At 45.6% G+C, this 18,733-nt stretch overlaps 1 protein-coding gene across 3 annotated transcripts in view; it reads left to right on the forward strand.

Moving 5' to 3' along the window:
• Positions 1 to 6,273: 6,273 nt before the first annotated feature.
• STOX1 (storkhead box 1) overlaps positions 6,274 to 18,733 on the forward strand; it is a gene marked incomplete at both ends in the record, with an annotated part of 50,624 nt that continues 38,164 nt past the window's right edge. For all 3 annotated transcript variants that reach the window (XM_079716519.1, XM_079716521.1, XM_079716520.1), the window contains one exon: positions 6,274 to 6,583. In XM_079716519.1, the coding sequence (XP_079572645.1) occupies positions 6,274 to 6,583 (310 nt within the window). The remainder of the gene's footprint in view (positions 6,584 to 18,733) is intronic.

Genomic DNA, 18,733 nt, shown 5'->3' on the forward strand with positions numbered 1-18,733 from the left:
CCGCGACATGTGGGATCTTCCCGGACCAGAGCTCAAACCCGTGTCCCTGACACCGGCAGGCGGATTCTTAACCACTGTGCCACCAGGGAAGCCCTAAGGGGTGTTTTAAATGCTTTATGGATATTAATTCCTTTAACGAAGTAGGGAGGGGCAGAGTGATGGGAAGTTTGTACTGGCTCCTTGACCAAACTATATAGTCAGCTTCTTACGAGACCTCTTTTTAAAATTTTATTTATTTGTATTATTTTTATTTATTTATTCATTTATTTTTATTGAGGTATAGTTGATTGATGACATTGTGTTAGTTTCAGGTGTACAACACAGTGATTCAGTTATATATATATATTCTTTTCCATTATATGTTATTACAAGACATTGAATAAGTTCCCTGTCCTATACAGTAGGTTTTTGTTGTTTATTTTCTGAACCCTCTTTTTGACTAGGCCTCCACATTGGGCCTCATCCTATCTTCTGCTTGCCCTGCCCAAGAATATTGCTAAATCAGTTTAGTGCATATCCTTAACCCTTGATAACTGATCAAGTTCTGCATCCCCCCACCCTTGATGTATAAATCCTTGAGGTGACTTTATTTTTTTTAATTTTTTTAAATTTTTTTTAAATTTTTGGTGTGTGGGGCCCAGGAGCAGGGTCATCCAGCACCCACCGCCCCTGTGTGTTCTTTCTCCAAGCTCTGGGAAAGGAGAGGCCCCTGGGTTTGGGTGCTCATGTATTTGGCTTCTTTCAGTTTGCAGCATATTGCAAGTGATTCCTCCTAAATTTAATAGTTCCATTTTAGTCAACATTCCCTGAAACTGAATTTTTAGCAATGGCCATGATAGAAAATAAAGTTGGATATTTTTAATAACTTGTATCTAGAGAATAATTATAAGCAACATTTTATTATAAACAGTATATTACAATGTACATATGATGTGATTACAAAATAATAAAATTAAATTTTATCTTGTAGCTTCTCTGCATCTCAAAAAAATTTAAGTGCATTTATTCTTCCCTTGTTCTGTTGTTATCATAATCTCAGAATAAAGGACAGTCTTTCTCATGAAAGGATTATTTTATTCCAAGATTATGTCCTTTCTATATTTTATGTTACAATGGCTTTTTCTTTTTCTTTTTTTTTTTAAGTGGTGTCTGGCTCTTCAGTTTTTTGTTTTTTTGTTTTTTTTTGCTTTATAACAAATTTAATCAGTTATACATATACATATGTTCCCATATCCCCTCCCTTTTGCGTCTCCCTCCCACCCTCCCTATCCCACCCCTCCAGGCGGTCACAAAGCACCGAGCTGATCTCCCTGTGCTATTCGGCTGCTTCCCACTAGCTATCTACCTTACGTTTGGTAGTGTATGTATGTCCATGCCGCTCTTTCACTTTGTCACAGCTTACCCTTCCCCCTCCCCATATCCTCAAGTCCATTCTCTAGTAGGTCTGTGTCTTTATTCCTGTCTTACCCCTATGTTCTTCATGACATTTTTTTTCTTAAATTCCATATATATGTGTCAGCATACAGTATTTGTCTTTCCTTGAGGTGACTTTAGCAAGGACTCTCTTAGGTCAGCTTAGCAAGAATCCCCCTATCCTTGATGTCTCCTATCAGTAATTTTCTATCCACTGACTTCCTCACTCTGTTTCTTGGCAAAAATCCCCAGCTTCTTTGCTGTCTTTGCTTTACAGCTATCTTTGCTGTCTAGACTTTGCAATAGTCTTGAACAAAATCATCCTTACCATTTTAACAAGTGTCAGAATTATTTTTAAAAAATTTTTATTGGAGTACAGCTGGTTTGCAATGTGTTAGTTTCTGCTGTACAGAATAATTTTTTTTATCACTTCTCACATCAGAATCATGGGGTTTCTTTTTTTTTTTTTTACATCTTTATTGGAGTGTAATTGCTTTACAATGTTGTGCTAGTTTCTGCTGTATAACAAAGTGAATCAGATATACGTATACATATATCCCCATATCTCCTTCCTCTTGCGTCTCCCTCCCATCCTCCCTATCCCATCCCTCTAGGTGGTCACAAAGCGCCGAGCTGATCGCCCTGTGCTATGCAGCTGCTTCGTACTAGCTATCTATTTTACATCTGGTAGTGTATATATGTCCATGCCACTCTCTCACTTCGTCCCAGCTTACCCTTCCCCCTCCCCGTGTCCTCAAGTCCATTCTCTACATCTGCGTATTTATTCCTGTCCTGCCCCTAGGTTCATCAGAACCGTTTCTGGTATTCTTAGGCTCTTAGTGTTCCAAGCTAAGGACTTTTTTCTTCAATGTTTATTTTCTTTTTTGGCCCCTTACCATTGAGAAGATAAAGAAGTGAAATGTTTAAAGGCAAATCAGAATTAGCTTTGGGGATATCTGGCTCTCAGGCTCTGATTTTGCATCTCTTAGGACCTCACTGGGCTCAATGATTACTGAAACTGCATTAGGGTTCCTACTGTTGGGAGTGAAGGTGGAGCTGTAGAATCATGAAGCTGGAAGGGACCCTAAGAAATCCTTCAGGTCAGCCAAGTATTTTTACTCCCACTTTACAGATTAAGCTACTGTGGTGCAGAGTCTTGTCTAAGTTAAGCAGCTAGAATAAAGAAGGTAATTTATTTTCTTTAAAAAGAAATGGCATTGTGACTTCCCTGGTGGTCCAGTGGTTAAGATTCCGTGCTCCCATTGCAGGTGGCACGGGATTGATCCCTGGTCAGGGAACTAAGATCCTGCATGTCATGAGGCATGGCCAAAATAAAAATAAAAATAAAGTATGCTGCTGCTGATTTTAAAGAAAAAAAGAAAGAAAGAAAAAGGAAGTGGCATTAAATGTCCTTCCCTTTTTTTTTTTTTTTTTTTTGTAGTACGCAGGCCTCTCACTTTTGTGGCCTCTCCCATTGCGGAGCACAGGCTCCGGACGCGCAGGCTCAGTGGCCATGGCTCACAGGCCCAGCCGCTCCCTGGCATGTGGTATCTTCCCGGACCGGGACACGAACCCGTGTCCCCTGCATCGGCAGGCAGACTCTCAACCACTGCGCCACCAGGGAAGCCCTCTGATATATGTTTTTGAGAGCATTTTTTGAACAAGTATTTACACATGGTAAACATAGTGGAAAATAAGCCTCCCTTTTACCCTGTCCCCTGTTTCTTTCTCTGGAGGTAACCACTCTTATCACCAGCTTCTTATGTACCCTTCCAGAGATCTTCCAGCCACACATGAAAATATGTGCCCTTTTTCTTTCTTTTTCTTTCTTTCTTTCCTTCTTTCTTTCTCTTTCTTTCTTTCCTTCTCTTTCTCTCTTTCTTTCTTTCCTTCTTTCTTTTTTTCTTTCTTCCTCTTTCTTAGTTTCTTTCTTTTCTTTCTTCTTTTAAAAATCATACTAGACCTATTTAGTTTTCTTTTTTAATTAAAATATATATATGGGATATTGTCTTGTCTCAGCATATAAAGTTTTGTCGTATCCTTAATGACTGCATAGCATGCCATTTGGATTTGTATATAATGTTAGAATTACTTTGTCCTTTCTCAGGCATAGAGTCCACTGGGGGGGGAATCCTTCCATCTTGAGACTTTCTAGTTTTTAGTTTGACTATTCTGTGCCTCTTTAAGTGGAGAATGATAACAAATCCGTCTTCTAAAATGTTTGTGTCTGGTCTGCAGAGACCCCAAAGATGGAAGGCCCTTGAGAAGTCCCAGTTTCTCTAGTTTTGCCATGTAATACAGGCCATTCAGGTTGGAGGCTTACAGTTTTCCTCTTAACTTTTAAGACGTTCCATTTTGTAGGAGTTTGGAAATATTTGGATGGTAGCTGATCCTTTGGGAAAGCAAGTGACTATGTAGTTGACTGTAGTTTAAAAGTTTCCCCCTCACATTCTTTCTCCCTTCTTTTGTTAATTGAACTAGCTTAAATAAAATGATAGGACAGATTTCACACATCTGAACAAAAGTTTCCACAGTTTAAGGCAGCTCTAGGGCTTCCCTGGTGGTGCAGTGATTGAGAGTCTGCCTGCCGATGCAGGGTACATGGGTTCATGCCCCGGTCCGGGAAGGTCCCACATGCCGCAGAGCGGCTAGGCCCGTGAGCCATGGCCACTGAGCCTGCGCGTCTGGAGCTTGTGCTCCGCAACGGGAGAGACCACTACAGTGAGAGGCCCGCGTACCGCAAAAAAAAAAAGGCAGCTCTACCTCATAATTTCAGGCCATGAAACCTCATAGCTGGGTCTACCTGCCAGTAGCCTTGCAGCTACAGGCCTTGCTAGTAAGGGCCTGATTGTCTCTGTTTATTTCCAGTTCAGATTCTTGGGACAGAGACTCAAGCTCAGGACAACTTTTCACAGCAGACCACAGGTCCAATGAGTCAGGGTGATGGTCTCCTGCTTCCCCCTCTAGCCAGCTGTGTGGGGAAGGAGACACTGGGATCTCTGCTTCACTACCAGCAGCTTTGTCCTCATGGGCAAGCTGCCTAAACTGTCTTTTGTTTTTTTTTTGTGGAAGATGGGCCTCAATATTACCCCTTTCAGAGGGTTAATTTTGAAGATAAAATTAGATCACACATGTAAAACTTAGTACAGTTCTAGGCACAGAGCAAGCTGAGAGTAAATGGGAATTATCATTATCATTATTATGGAAAAGACACTGTAGTAGATGCTAGAGATACAGAGATAAAAGTCATAATTCCCCAGGCTGGGGAACACAGGAAAGTCATCTTTATCATGACGGAGACGGGGAGCTTGGCCCTCCCTGTGTAGGCTATACAGACCTAGACATTTAGTTCATTTGGGCTCTCTGCTGTATTTACCCATCCATCCATCCATCCATCTCAGAGTCAGACTTCAGATGTGAGATGGTTGTCTCGGGTTTGCATGCTTATTTGAACTGAAAATTGTGTCAGACTTATTTGTCATAGGGAACCCTGATTTGGCGGTTGTCTGACTCCATTTCTTACTGTGTGACTGGGAAATACTTCTTAATCCAACCTATCTTCGGTTACCTCATCCGTTAAAAAAAAAAAAGATAGAGATACTAATAGAAGGTAACACAGAGTTGTGAAATTAAGGCCCCCAGCATACAGTGTTCAATAAATGTTAGCAATGGTTATTAACATCACCTATCATTTACCGTGATAAATGACTCGCCAGGGGCAGAGAGCAGATTATCTCGAATTATTGTAGTTGTTATTGATGATTGATCAGCTGAGGGAGTGGGGATCTGGAACGACCCCCAAGTCTCATCAAGTCCCTCTACTCCCTCTTATAGCACTGATTGTACTAAAAATGTCCTTCCTCTTCTTTTCCGGAGAAGCCCTCACCCAGTGCAACAATAAGGGTTCCAGCCTTTCTGTCCCTCAGCTTCTGAATTGTACCTCATGCTCCGAGGTGCTGGCTAGAGTCTGCTGTGACAGATCACAAGTCCCTCTCCCTTCACTCCTGGGGATTCTTTTCGGAATCCCCATCCCAACCCAGGCCTGAATCCCAGGGATCTCACCACTGCGCCTTGCCAGCCATTGGGGCTGGCACCTCTGAATCACTTTCCGTCCCTTACACTTTAACTCTGTTGGATAACCCAGGAGCGAGACCAGACCCCAGAACCTCAGAAGGTCATGAAAAAGGTCCTTAGAATTGAGTCCCAACTCCTCATTTTACAAGAAAGTAAACTGAGGCCAGAGAGGGAAAGAAACTTATGCAAACTGATTAGCAGACGGAGACTCAAATCTGGGTCTCCTGCTCCCGACCCGAGTGAGTCTGCCCCTCGTGGCCTCTCCCCCTGGGGGCGATCCCAAAGCCAGGGCGACGGCGGCCATCCTGGTCCTCCCGGCTCTGAGGAACCCTGGCCGTACCGTTCGCACCGCAGTTGGAGGCGGCTCGGCTCCCCGGGGACTGCGGGGCTACCCTAAGGCTTGGAAAAGCCCCAGTGAGCGCCCATCGGGGGAAGAGGAGCTCCGGACTGCCGGGGAGCAGAGAAGTGAAGGGAGTCACCCGGGGTGAGTTCGGGGACTGGGTGGGCAGAGACCTGGCTGGGGTGTGGAGAATGACCTGGGAACTTAGCGCCTGGAGACCACTATTGGGCTCCTGCGGAGGGAGAGCAGTGGCCGTCCCAGCCTGCAAGTCCCGCCCCACCCCCGGCCTGGCGCGTACATCGGCCCCGCCCCCTGGAGTCCCGTTCTCCCGGCAGCCGGCGCCGAGCACAGTAAGCTGATCCCTCCCGCCGGCCGCAGCCACCGGTGCAGCGCGGTTGCCGAGCCCGGCGATGCGTTAGGCTGCGGGCCCTGGCCGCCGAGGCAGCATGGCCCGGCCCGTGCAACTGGCGCCGGGCTCCTTGGCGCTCGTGCTCTGCAGGCTGGAGGCGCAGGAGGCGGCGGGGGGCGCGGAGGAGCCGGGCGGGCGGGCGGTGTTTCGCGCCTTCTGCCGCGCCAACACACGCTGCTTCTGGAACTCGCGGCTGGCGCGCGCCGCCTCGCGGCTGGCCTTCCAGGGCTGGTTGCGGCGCGGGGTGCTGCTGGTTCACGCGCCTCCGGCCAGCCTGCAGGTGCTGCGCGACGCCTGGTGCCGTCGGGCGCTGCGCCCGCCGCGCGGCTTCCGCATCCGGGCGGTGGGTGAGTGTGGGGCCCAGAGGGGAGGGCGCTCCGCGCGAGCTGCGGGACCGAGCCCCGGCCACCGGGTTGCGTGCGCCCGAGGCTCAACGCTGGGGAGCGGGAGGTGGCGGTGGGGGCCGAGGGGTTGGGAGGACAGACTGAGTGGCTGGAGGAGGGCCGTACTCCTAAGACATTCCCTCTTGCTGGCACACAGGAGCTTCGGCCTCTTAAGATATGCCTGGGCGCTGCCCTGAGCCGACTCCAGTGTGACTCCATTCCTCAACTCTTTCAGCCAGTGGAGTGCACAGGGTCCTGGTCGAAGGAACTTTCTACTTGCAAAAGTGATGCTCTGGGGAGAGAGGTTTTGGGCCCGGGGAGACAGAGTTGCGGTCAGGAGACAGGGGCCTCTGTGTCGGCTCCATGGGGGTGCTTAGGAAGGGTGCACCAGGGGCTGGCCAGATTCTACCGATTGTGAACTGGCTTTTTAAAATATTAATTAATTAATTAATTAAGTTTTGGCTGCGTTGGGTCTTCATTGCTGCGTGCGGGCTTTCTCTAGTTGTGGCGAGCGGGGCCTACTTTTCGTTGTGGTGCGCGGGCTTCTCATTGCGGTGGCTTCTCTTGTTGTGGAGCACAGGCTCTAGGCGCGCGGGCTTAAGTAGTTGTGGCTCACGGGCTTAGTTCCTCAGCAGCATGTGGGATCTTCCCAGACCAGCCCGAACCCACGTTCCCTGCATTGACAGGCAGATTCTCAACCACTGCACTACCAGGGAAGTCCATTTGTTTGTTTGTTTCAAATGACAGACTAGGAGCGGACTACAGGCTGTGGTTTTCCTGCCCTGCTGTACTGGATGCTGTGGTGGTCTTGGATCAGGGCCTAGTGAAGGTTTGGGGTTGTTAACTGCTAGGGAAAAAGAAATAACAAATGGCGTTGTGGACACATCCCATCCCATTACCTAAATAGAGAGAGTTCCTCCTTTCCAATCTTTTCAGAGAGCCCGTTTGTTAGGAGACAGACAGCAGCTTTTTGCTTGTATAAAATAGCTTCTCATTTGAGAACTTAAACCACTGCACCGCCAAGTGGTCTCTGTTAACCTACTAAACTCAGGTGGGTGTCAGCTCCTTGTCACAGGCTGGTTCTGTCTGCATTTAGTGGGGTGGTGAGGACCATTTGATGGTGTGCTGTTGACAAGTCACCAGTTGTTCCAGCCCCAAATTTTGACTCCTACCAAGCAACCCCTCTCTGTCTCAGCCCATAAATCATCCTAGGAGGACGGGGAGGAGAAGGAACAGCAAATAAAAAACATTTGTTTTAGTCCCCAGGTGTAAAGCAGCAGGGTAGCATGAGGCACTTGATGCTCTGTATTATCTAGTCAGAGATGACGTCTCCACATCCCAGGCCAGTGAGGTTACACCTTGGCTTCTCACCTCCATGCATCCAGTTCTATGTGGTACCTCTACCCCCGACCCCCACCTTTCTTCCCTTAAGCTCAGTTGCAAAGCCACATGCACACATTTCACTTCCTTTTATTTGCAAGAGTGAGTGAAGAAAATAGGTTTCTGGCGTTGACAGCGGTGAGCCAAGTAGCCAAGCCAAAATTCTTAAAGGGGAAGGGGTTTTTCAGACAGACTGGATGAAAAACTCTTTTCAGTTCTGTGTCCTCGGGTTTTTCTGGTTTGAATTAGTGGTTGCATTCTCTCGTTCCCCCACCCCCTTTCAGAGGGTGAGCATAGAGTACATTGCAGAGAGGGAGTGGATGGGCTTGGGGTCTGGACCTGAGGGTGAAATAGAGAGGGCCTGTGCTAAGCCAGAGGCAGCCGTGATGCCGCCACCTGGGGTCCAGCCAGCAGTGGTGAATGCTGGTTCCTGGGTTGGCCCTGTGTTCTGCCATCTGAAAGATGCAGTGGACAAAGTGAACGTATTATCAAGTACTCTGATTCTCCACCCACTAGGTAGTGCTGCCTCATTGCACAATTCAGGATGTGATGGACACTAGTCGGTGGAGCGTGCAATACAGTGGTCTTTACACTGGGTCATCTCCCCTGATGTGGGGCTCTTGGCAGGAATGATTTTGAGGTTTTTAACAGAGTCCTGATAAGAATTTGGACATTTAGCTGTAATTTGTACAAAACCAGCTCTTAGGACATTTTGAGGAGCAAAACAGGGAAAGATCTTATTTGATGCTAGTCGGTGGATGCACATGGGGAGGGAGGTTTGTTTTGAATAGAGTTGCTAATTACTACTCTCACTTGGGGGTCCTTGGGTCAGATCAAAGGAGAGGAGGCATCAGTGCAGCTCTTGGGTCATCTTAAGGGTCTCAGAAGGTGCTGAAGGCAGGAGGAGCTGACTTCTCCCAAAGAAACTGGAAGTTTCAGTCTGCTTGCTTTCCCAAATCTGGCATTATTGGCTTCCAGAGGCTAAAATGGGTATCCAGGAAGGCAAGGAAGAGCAGCTAAGAACTATTGCAGGTTCTCATTCCACTCTTGCTGTTACTTTGTGGGAAAGAGCAAAATTCTAGAAAAAGACAAAAGAATCAATTTGGTCAGATCAATTTGGTCTCTTTGCTATAAATTTTGTTGTTTTGTTTTTTAAGGCTCACTCCTACATAAGAGCATTTGGGCGTAGGGAATGTTGCTTATCTGCTCAGAGAAAATGCAGGGAGGGGAGGTGGGGTGGTCATCAGCTTTATAAACCCACTGTGCTCCACGGGTCCTTCTCCTGGGCTTCTGGACCTGGGGCTCATGGAGGCCTCATAAGATATGAGGAAGGAGCGCCGTGGCCGAGCAGACAGGAGCAACCTGAGCCCCAGGGACAGACCTGAATTTAAGGTCTGCAGGACTTTATGTTTTCTCCATGTTTTGTGCCTCTTCTTTCCCTCTTCACTTTCTCTACCTCAGCTTTACTCTGATGAGAAAAATAGTTTCCAGGCTGACAGCATTTCCCTAAAAAGGGGACAAAGGATCTTTAGCAGGATCACCAGGAGCTAACTCTTCTTTTGTGCTCTAGTCCTCAAGTGTTTTCTGTTTCTCTCTTTTTTTTTTTAAATTAGCAAATGACCTTAACAAATGAAAGGGTTGAGCTCTGGAAGCTGGAGGGAGTCCTCTGCTTCCCAGGCTGAGCCACTGCAGGTGGTACAGGTGGGGGACACCTGTGTTTGTTTGGGTGAATCAGTTCTTGCTAGAGGACCACACCCACTGGGGAGTTGAAAGGTTAATCATGGCCTCCTGGGGTAAGGGAGGGATGGCTACTTGGCCAAAGTAGTTTGTTCCTCGAAATTTATAGCTGAGGTATCCCCACTCTTTTAGATGAAAGGCTCAGTGTGGCCTTTCATCTTTTTTCATTGAAAGAAAATAAAAATAAAAATGCCTGTGGGGAGTTCCCTGGTGGCCTAGTGGTTAGGATTCTGGGCTTTCACTGCCGTGGCCTGGGTTCAGTCCCGGGTCGAGGAACGGAGATCCTGCAAGCTGTACAGCGGGGCCGAGAAAAGAAAAAAAGGAAAAATAGCCTGTGGCTTCTTCAAAATACTTGCTTCATTAATGTATTCATCTGCTAGGTACTGTTCTCATTTTTTTCTATGTTTTAATGTATCTTTCAATTAGAGTTGCATGTGTTCTCAGAGAAAATGGAGTTGGCCTGTTTATTTCATATTCAGTTCAAGAGGGGATAGTTGAGGGGCTTCCCTGGCCGTCCAGTGGTTAAGAGTCCACGCTCTCACTGCATGGGGCATGGGTTTGATCCCTGGTCAGGGAACTAAGATCCCACGTGCCACACGGTGCTGCAAAACAAAAACAAAAACAAGTGCCCAGGAAGAGTAGAGGCCAATCACTCTTTTATACTAGGTATAAATTTCAGAATCTATTTTGGGATCTTGTTTGGGAGAAGAACAGCTCAAGGGTACCTGGTGCCTGATGGTACAAGAGTTGGGCAAATGACTTATCCTTATCTGATTTGGGGAGTGTCCAAGGGGAGTGTGTAGAGATGCTGAGCAGAGGGAATTGTCCAACTCCTATTCTTCCTTGTTTCTGAAGTCCTATCATGAATTGGCAGTAGGGCATTCTGTTGGGTTTAGTAGCTAATGGAATTTTTAAAGTGAAATTTGCATTTAGTGAAATGCACAAATCATAAGTGTAGCATTTTATGCATTTTTCAAGTAATATACATGAGTGTAACCCAAGTTTCCAGCAGGATTTAGAACATTACCATTACTCTAGAAAGTTCCCTCTTGCCCCCTCCCAGTCAGCTCTTCCCCCACCCTCAGAAGTAACCACTATTCTGATTTTTTAAACTGTAAATTAATTTTGCTTGTTCAAGAGCTTCAAGTAAATGGAATCATATACTATGTACTCTTTTGTGTGAGGATTCTTTCTCTCAGCTTCATGTTTCTGAGATTCATCTCTGTTGCATTACTAATTTGTTCCTTTTTATTGCTGAGTAGAATTCCATTCTATTAATATACCACCATTTATTCATTTACCCCTAGATGAACTCCTGGGATGTTTCCAATATGGCTGTTATGAAAAAGCTTTTATGAATATTTGTGTACACATTTTTTAAGCTTTTATTTCTTTTGGGTCCTTACTTAGGAGAGGAATTGCTGACTCATTGAGTGGGTTATGTTTAGTTTTATGACACCTTTTTCCAAAGTGGTTGTACCATTTTACACTCCTACCCATGAAATGAGACATTTTGGTTGCTCCACATCATTGTCAACACTTGATGTTGTCAGTCTTTCTAATTTTGGCTATTCCGGTGGTATATAGTGGTATCTTGTAGTTTTAATTTGCATGCCCCAAAGATTTTCTCCTGTGTTTTCTTCTAGAAGTTTTATAGTTTTATGGTTCAATATTTACATCTATGATCCATTAGAGTTATTTGTGTGAATGGTATGAATTGTAGTTTGAAGTTTTTGGGTTTTTTTTTGTCATATGGGTGTCCAGTTGTTCATGACAATTTGTTGAAAAGACTAGCCTTTCTCATTGAATTCCCTTTGTAATTTTGTTGAAAATCAGTTTACTATATATGTGAGGGTCTATTTCCATTCATCTTGAGTCTATCCTTTCACCCAATACCATACTTACTGTACTTTTTAGTAAGACTTGAAATCAGATATTGTGAGTCCTCCAACTTTGTTCTTTCTCCAAATTGTTTTGGCTACTCTAGGTTCTTTGTTTTTCCACATAAATTTTGGAATCAGCTTGTCAATTTCTAAAAAAAAAAAAGAAAAAACAGCTGAGATTTTAATTGGGATTGTATTGAAACAATAGATCACTTTGAAGTTAGATGCAAAATTCATCCTGGTTTTCCCCAAACTGCCTTGGTTTTAGAAATGATATTCTTGCATCTTGGGAACCCCCACCATCCCAGGCAGACTGGGATGATTGGTCACCCTTATTTGGGGAGAATTGACATCTTAACAATTCATGAACATGGTATAACTCTGCTTGAGTGTTCTTAATTTCTCTTGGCAATGGTTTGTACTTCTAAGTGTACAGGTCTTGAATATATTTTTTAATTTATGTTCCTAAGAATGTTTTTGGATGCTATTATATATAGAATTACTTTAAAATAAACTTTTTATTTTGGAATTATTCTATTCTATTCTATTCTATTCTATTCTATGCCACAAGGCATGTGAGATCTTAGTTTCCTGACCAGGGATCCAACCTGTGCCCCCTGCATTGGGAGTGCAGAGTCTTAACCACTGGACCGCGAGGGAAGTCCTTGGAGTAATTTTATATTTACAGAAAAATTGCAAAGATAGTACAGAGTTTTATATTCATCACCCAGTTTCCCATAATGTTTTTTACCTTACCTTTTAATTCACATATAAAATTAACCATTTTAAGGTATACAATTCATTGGGTTTTAGTATATTCAGAATGTTATGCAATCATCCCCATTATCTAATTCCAGAACATTTTCATTACCCCCAAAAGAAACACTGTACCCACTAGCAATTTATCCCCATTTTCCCCTCCCCTGAGCCCCTGCCAACCACGAATCTACCTTCTGTCTTTATGAGTTTGCCTATTCTGGACATTTCGTGTAAATGGAATCACACGTAAATGTGATCTTTTGTATCTGGTATATGTCACTTAGCATAATGTTTTCAAGGTTCATTTGTGTTGTATCATATGTACTTCATTCATTTTTATGGCTGAATAATATTAATTGTATGGATATAGCACGTTTTGCTTATCTGTTCATCAGTGGATGGTTATTTGGGTTGGTTTCACTTTTTGGCCACTATGAATAATGCTGCTATGAACATATGCTGCAAGTCTGTGTGTGGACATATATTTTTATTCTTGGGTAGATCCCATTTGGTTATTTTTTATTTTATTTTTTTTTTGTGGTACGCGGGCCTCTCACTGTTGTGGCCTCTTCCGTTGCAGAGCACAGGTTCCGGATGCCCAGGCTCAGTGGCCATGGCTCACGGGCCCAGCCGCTCCACGGCATGTGGGATCTTCCTGGACCGGGGCACGAACCCGTGTCCCCTGCATCGGCAGGCGGACTCTCAACCACTGCGCCACCAGGGAAGCCCCCATTTGGTTATTTTTTAATAATTTGTTTCTCTGATGAGATTTCCAATTTGTTCATTACAAGTATGTTTTCTTTTTAAATCTTTCAGCATAGTTATACCAGCTTCTATAAAAATCCTTGTCATTCTAATATCTCAGTCATCTCAGGGTCAGTCTCATTGGTTGCCTTTTCTTTTGAATGGTTCGCATTTTCCTGTTTCTGTGTTGTTTAGTACTGTGGATTGTATCTCTGACATTATGAGTGATATGTTTTAGAGACTCTGGATTGTTATGTTCCTCTGTAGAGTTTGATTTTTCTGTTTATCAGACAGTTAATGTGGCTGGGCTCAAATCTCTGAACTCTGTTTCCCCTGTAGTAAATGGCAGCTAAAATCTCTTAAAGTAAGGAGGTTATGCCCTCCCATAGTTCATAGTTCAGCCATAGAGTCAGACTGAGTTTATATGCAGACTTTGGGGCTCCACTTCCTTGGCTCAGTCCTTTCCAGCATCACTTTCTTGCTGTTGTAGCTGCTCCAGAGTGGCCTTAGATTCTTTAAGCCAGTAAGACTGGCTTTTGGGTTTCTACCAAAGTTTTAGCCTCCTGGCCTGGCTCCTAATGGAGCCTGCCTTTAGGTGAAGAGCTATAAAAAGAAATGGGAAACTTATCCATTGCCATTTCCTTCCAAAAGGACCACCCCTCCGGTTTCTACCTGATTTTGTTTGCTTTTCAGTACCTTCAGGTAAAAGCTTTTCTATTTTGTCCAAAGGTTATGGTTGTTATTTTCAAGAGGGTTAGTGTAGTAGCATCTTGTCCACCGTTATTTGAAACAAAACCTCATTAATGAATGTTTTTAGGTCCTGTCTTTTCCTCTTTTAAAATGTCATGGCCATGGGACTTCCCTGGTGGTGCAGTGGTTAAGAATCTGCCAGCCAGTGCAGGGGACACAGGTTCAATCCCTGGTCCGGGAAGATCCCACATGCTGCGGAGCAACTAAGCCCATGCGCCACCACTACTGAGCCTGCGCTCTAGAGCCCACGAGCCACAACTACTGAGCCCACGTGCCACAACTACTGAAGCCCGTGCGCCTAAAGCCCGTGCTCTGCAACAAGAGAAGCCACCGCAGTGAGAAGCCCGTGCACCATAACGAAGAGTAGCCCCTGCTCGCCGCAACTACAGAAAGCCTGTGCACAGCAGTGAAAACCCAATGCAGCCAAAAAAAAAAAAAAAAAAAGTCATGACCATAAAGAAACTAATGATCATGACAAGATCATTTAGCCAGTCACTAAAACAAATGCCTCTGTTCCATCTCTTCCTTCTCCCAGACAGACCTTGGTATTTTTTCCAAGTCTTTTCTAGCTTGATTATCCCTTTTCTCCTGTTTGGTGGTAAGTGGAATAACTCTGCCCATTTTGCAGACAGAAAATGGAGTCAAAGCTGTGATGTGTTGCTTGGGTTTCTTGTCTTCCTCTCTGTTCACCACCAGTTCTCCCAGGGTTCCTGTGGAAGCTCTGGTATTTTTCACCAGCCAGAGCCCCAGCACTCACTCTCCCCCTGAGGCTATCAGATTCCCACCAGGCCTTTGGTCTACTCCAAGGTCTGGGAAATGGCAGAAACAGCTGCTCTGAGCATGCCCCTGCTCTCACCTCCCTCCTTCCTACCCAGAATCTTTCCAGCCATGTTTTTCTGGCTTTGTTCTGCCAGATGTTGCCTTTTACCTTATTCTGCACAGGGGCAGCTGAAGGATTCAGTCTAAAAGAGACAAAGGGCTCACAACAGGGTGTCTTGTAGGCATATTCTTGTTATCAAGCTGGATGATCTGTATGTAGCATCTGGGTAGTTAATGAGTGTCCTTGGCTTCATGTTTTGATTTGGCAGCTGGTGCATGAGAGATGACACCTCTAGTTGCTGCCATGTAGCGTTGAGGTCCAGCTGGATGAAAAGCACCATCAACCTGAAAATCAGCTTGGAGTCCTCTTCACTCTCCCTCATCCCCAGCCAGTAGGTCACCAAGTTCTACGAGGCTTAACTCCTCAGTTTCTCTCCAACCCACCCCTTTCTCTCCATTTCCACTGCTAGACCTTTGTCCAACCAAGATCTCACCATTTCCTACCTGAATTATGGCTCCAGCTTCCTCCCTTTTTGTGGTGCCACCTTCTGTCTTGCCCTGTATACTCCAGTTCATTCACCATCCTACAGGGAGACAGACTCACAGCATCTAAAATGCAGATCTGATTCTGCTCTTCATCTGCTGGAATCCCTTCTGCTTCTCCCCTTATCTTTTCAGGAAACGTCCAGAGCCTTTAACATGCACTGCAGGGCTCTCTAATCCAGGTCCAGCTTGAGCTTCCCCTTTATCCCCACCTACTGAGACGTGCCTGTCTTCCTATATCAGTTAGGGATCAATCAGAGAAACAGAACCAGTGTGAGATATATATTAAGAGATTTATTACAAGGAATTGGCTTGCGTGATTGTGAGGTCTGGCAAGGCAAGTCCCAAATCTGTAGGTCTGGCCATCAGGAGGGATAGGCTGGAACTCACAGGCACAAGCCAAGGCCGCTGGGCCTTGTGTGGAGTTTCTTCTTTTGGGGAGCCTCAGTTCTTCTCTTAAGCCCTTTCAACTGATGGAAGCCTAGATTATGTAGAATCATCTCTCTTATTTAGGTTAATTGATTATAGCCTTTAATCACATCTATAAAATAGCTTCACAGCAAAGCCTGGGTTAGCATTTGATTGAGTAACGGGAGCTGTAGCTTAGCCAGGCTGACATATAAGACTGACCATCACACTTCCCTTCAGCCAGACCTGGGTGCTGTGTTCTGAAAAAACTGGGCTCTCACATAGGCTGTCTTTGCATGCTGTTCCCTCTACTGGGTGCCTGAGATGGGTGCTCTTCAGTTTCTCCCATGTCTGCCATGAGTAGGATCCCCAGCACTGGGTATATTTACATGTCTGTTGCTCTCCAAGGAAAAGCAAACTATTGAGTCATCCTTGAGTTTCAGACACTTCCATTCTTACCTCTGCTGCTGGCTGAGGGATGAATGTCCCAGAAAGTTTGGTGGTCAGCTCCAGACTGTTTTTTTTTTTTTTTTTTTGTGGTACGCGGGCCTCTCACTGTTGTGGCCTCTCCTGTTGCGGAGCACAGGCTCCGGACGCGCAGGCCCAGCGGCTATGGCTCACAGCCCCAGCCGCTCCGCGGCATGTGGGATCTTCCCGGACCGGGGCACAAACCCGTGTCCCCTGCATCAGCAGGCGGACTCTCAGCCATTGCACCACGAGGGAAGCCCCAGACTGTTTGTTTTAAAACATGGTCATCTTCCTTCTTTCATTGTACCATGCACTGAGCCTCTTAAATACCCTTGTGGATCTCACATGGATTACTACTGAAGAACACCAGCACAAAATTATCTTCAATTGCAGACAGCAAAACTGAGACTTGAAGAGTCACTGAAAGCTGTAGTTTAAAGTTTCCTGATCACCCAAAGCCACTTTGGTTAGTAGAGAAAACTCAGGTTCAAATTCCTGCCCTGCCACTTACTAGCTCTGTGACCTTGAGCTAAATACTTACCCCTCTCAGCTCTATTGTTTTCATAGGTACAAATGAGGATCTAATAGCTGCTTTGCAGGTTATTTTGAAGATAAGGTACCTGAGGCATTCAGCCTGTGCCTTGTCCATAGTCAAAGTCAGGAAAGCAGCAAACACATGGGAATCTTTAGCACGGAGGGAGAAGAAAATGTGTCTCTGGATTCTCATTCTCTTGATAGCCTATCTCCGCTGGGACCTGTGCTGATTGTTGCTGGTCTGGCACATGTTTATGTTCAAGATCTCTGTCTGTCCTTTTGTCATGTGCTTCCTGTCCTATGTAAGACCCATGGTGCTGGTCAGGTTCACAGCCCTTTGAGCCTTACCTCAGATCCAAAGTATGCCTGGTGCTGTAGAGAGAACCCTGAACTGGGATTCCGATGCCTGATTTTGGAACTAACCCTACTGCGAAGTTTCAGGGAGCCTTCAGGTCAGTCACCTCATTTCTCTGGGCCTCTGGGTCTTCAGCTGTGAACAGTCCACTGCTCACTTCGGCTTTGTTGACTGGCTCAGGTTTTCCAACCCCTGGCTTGGCACTAACCTGTGGCTAGATCAGCCTGCCAGTCACCTGTGTCAGGAGGCCCAGGGAAGAACAGACAAAAGCTCACACTGAAGTTGCTTAAGATATTTTCCACAATCAGGGAAGTTGCACCTTCCCCTTATTCCTTCCCAGACATCTTGATTCTTTAATAGCATCCCGCTTTGCAAAGCGTCTGAAGTCGCAAGGCTGTTGGAGCGCTCCATGCTGGGCCTCCGTGCTCGCACAGTCATTTGTTAGGTATGCATTGAGCCTTTACTGTGTGCCTGGCCCTGTGCACACACAATTCAGAGGGACAAAAGGCTCATGCCCTGACCTCAAGGAGCTCATAGACTAGGGGTCAGATGGACAAGTAAGTGATACAGAATCATACGGAACGATAGAAGGACAGCTGACCAAGAGTCCCATGCATGTGTGCACGCATGCATGTTCCAGGAGAAAATGATGCCTGAACTAAGATGGAAAGAATAAGTGGATGTTAGCTTGATGAGAAGCAAATTTTTTTTTTTTTTTTTTTTGCGGTATGTGGGCCTCTCACTGTTGTGGCCTCTCCCGTTGCGGAGCACAGGCTCCGGACGCGCAGGCTCAACGGCCATGGCTCACGGGCCCAGCCGCTCTGTGGCATGTGGGATCTTCCCAGACCGGGGCACGAACCCGTGTCCCCTGCATCGGCAGGTGGACTCTCAACCACTGCGCCACCAGGGAAGCCCGAGAAGCACATTTTAAGAAGAGGTGGGGAGAGGGCATGTGTCCCTGGGCATGGCCCACATGAGGAAACACAAGCAGCCGAGCACAGCCAGAGCATGGAATGGGAGGTAGGCAGTGGCATGAAGGGCCTGGAGAGGGGCTGGCCTGTGACAGGCCTTGACTGCTATACTGAGGAATAGGAATGTGGACTTAAGCCTCAGGCCACTGAAGAGTATCAAGCAGTAGAGTACATGTATGTGTGTGTGATTACTTTCATAATCCTATTTAACATGATACAGTGTAGATGTTTCCCAGCCTTATGTGTGTATTATCTTCCATAGAGATTGTTGCCTGCACTGGCGGTGCCTTTGACGGGGTTACATAACCCCTGTGGTCCACTGCAGTTTATGCCCTTGGTGCTCATTAAGTGGTTACTCTGTCATCTGAGTAAGGCCGTAGAAAGAGCCCAAAGGCCATGCAGGACACCCAAGATCTAACCCTCTGTCACTAATCTGATGAATAACCAGCTCCTCATCCAGTCCTCTTGGGGCCTCGGTTGCCTTGTCTGTTGGCAAGCCTTCTACCTCCCCTTTCTACTTCACAGCATTGGCATCAGGCTCAAATGAGATACTATCGTGAAAACACTTTGTAAAGTACAAAGTGCAAGCACCAAGCTATGTTTCCATTTATTTCTTATCTTTCATCAATGTTTTCAGTGTACAAGTCTCTCACATCCTTAGTTAAATTTATTCCTAAGGATTTTATTCTTTTGGTACTATTGCAAATGGAATTATTTTCTTAATTTCCTTCTCAAATAGTTCTTTGTTAGTAAATAGAAAGGC

This window comes from Hyperoodon ampullatus (genome assembly GCF_949752795.1).
Source record: "Hyperoodon ampullatus genome assembly, chromosome: 1".
NCBI lineage: Eukaryota > Metazoa > Chordata > Mammalia > Artiodactyla > Ziphiidae > Hyperoodon > Hyperoodon ampullatus.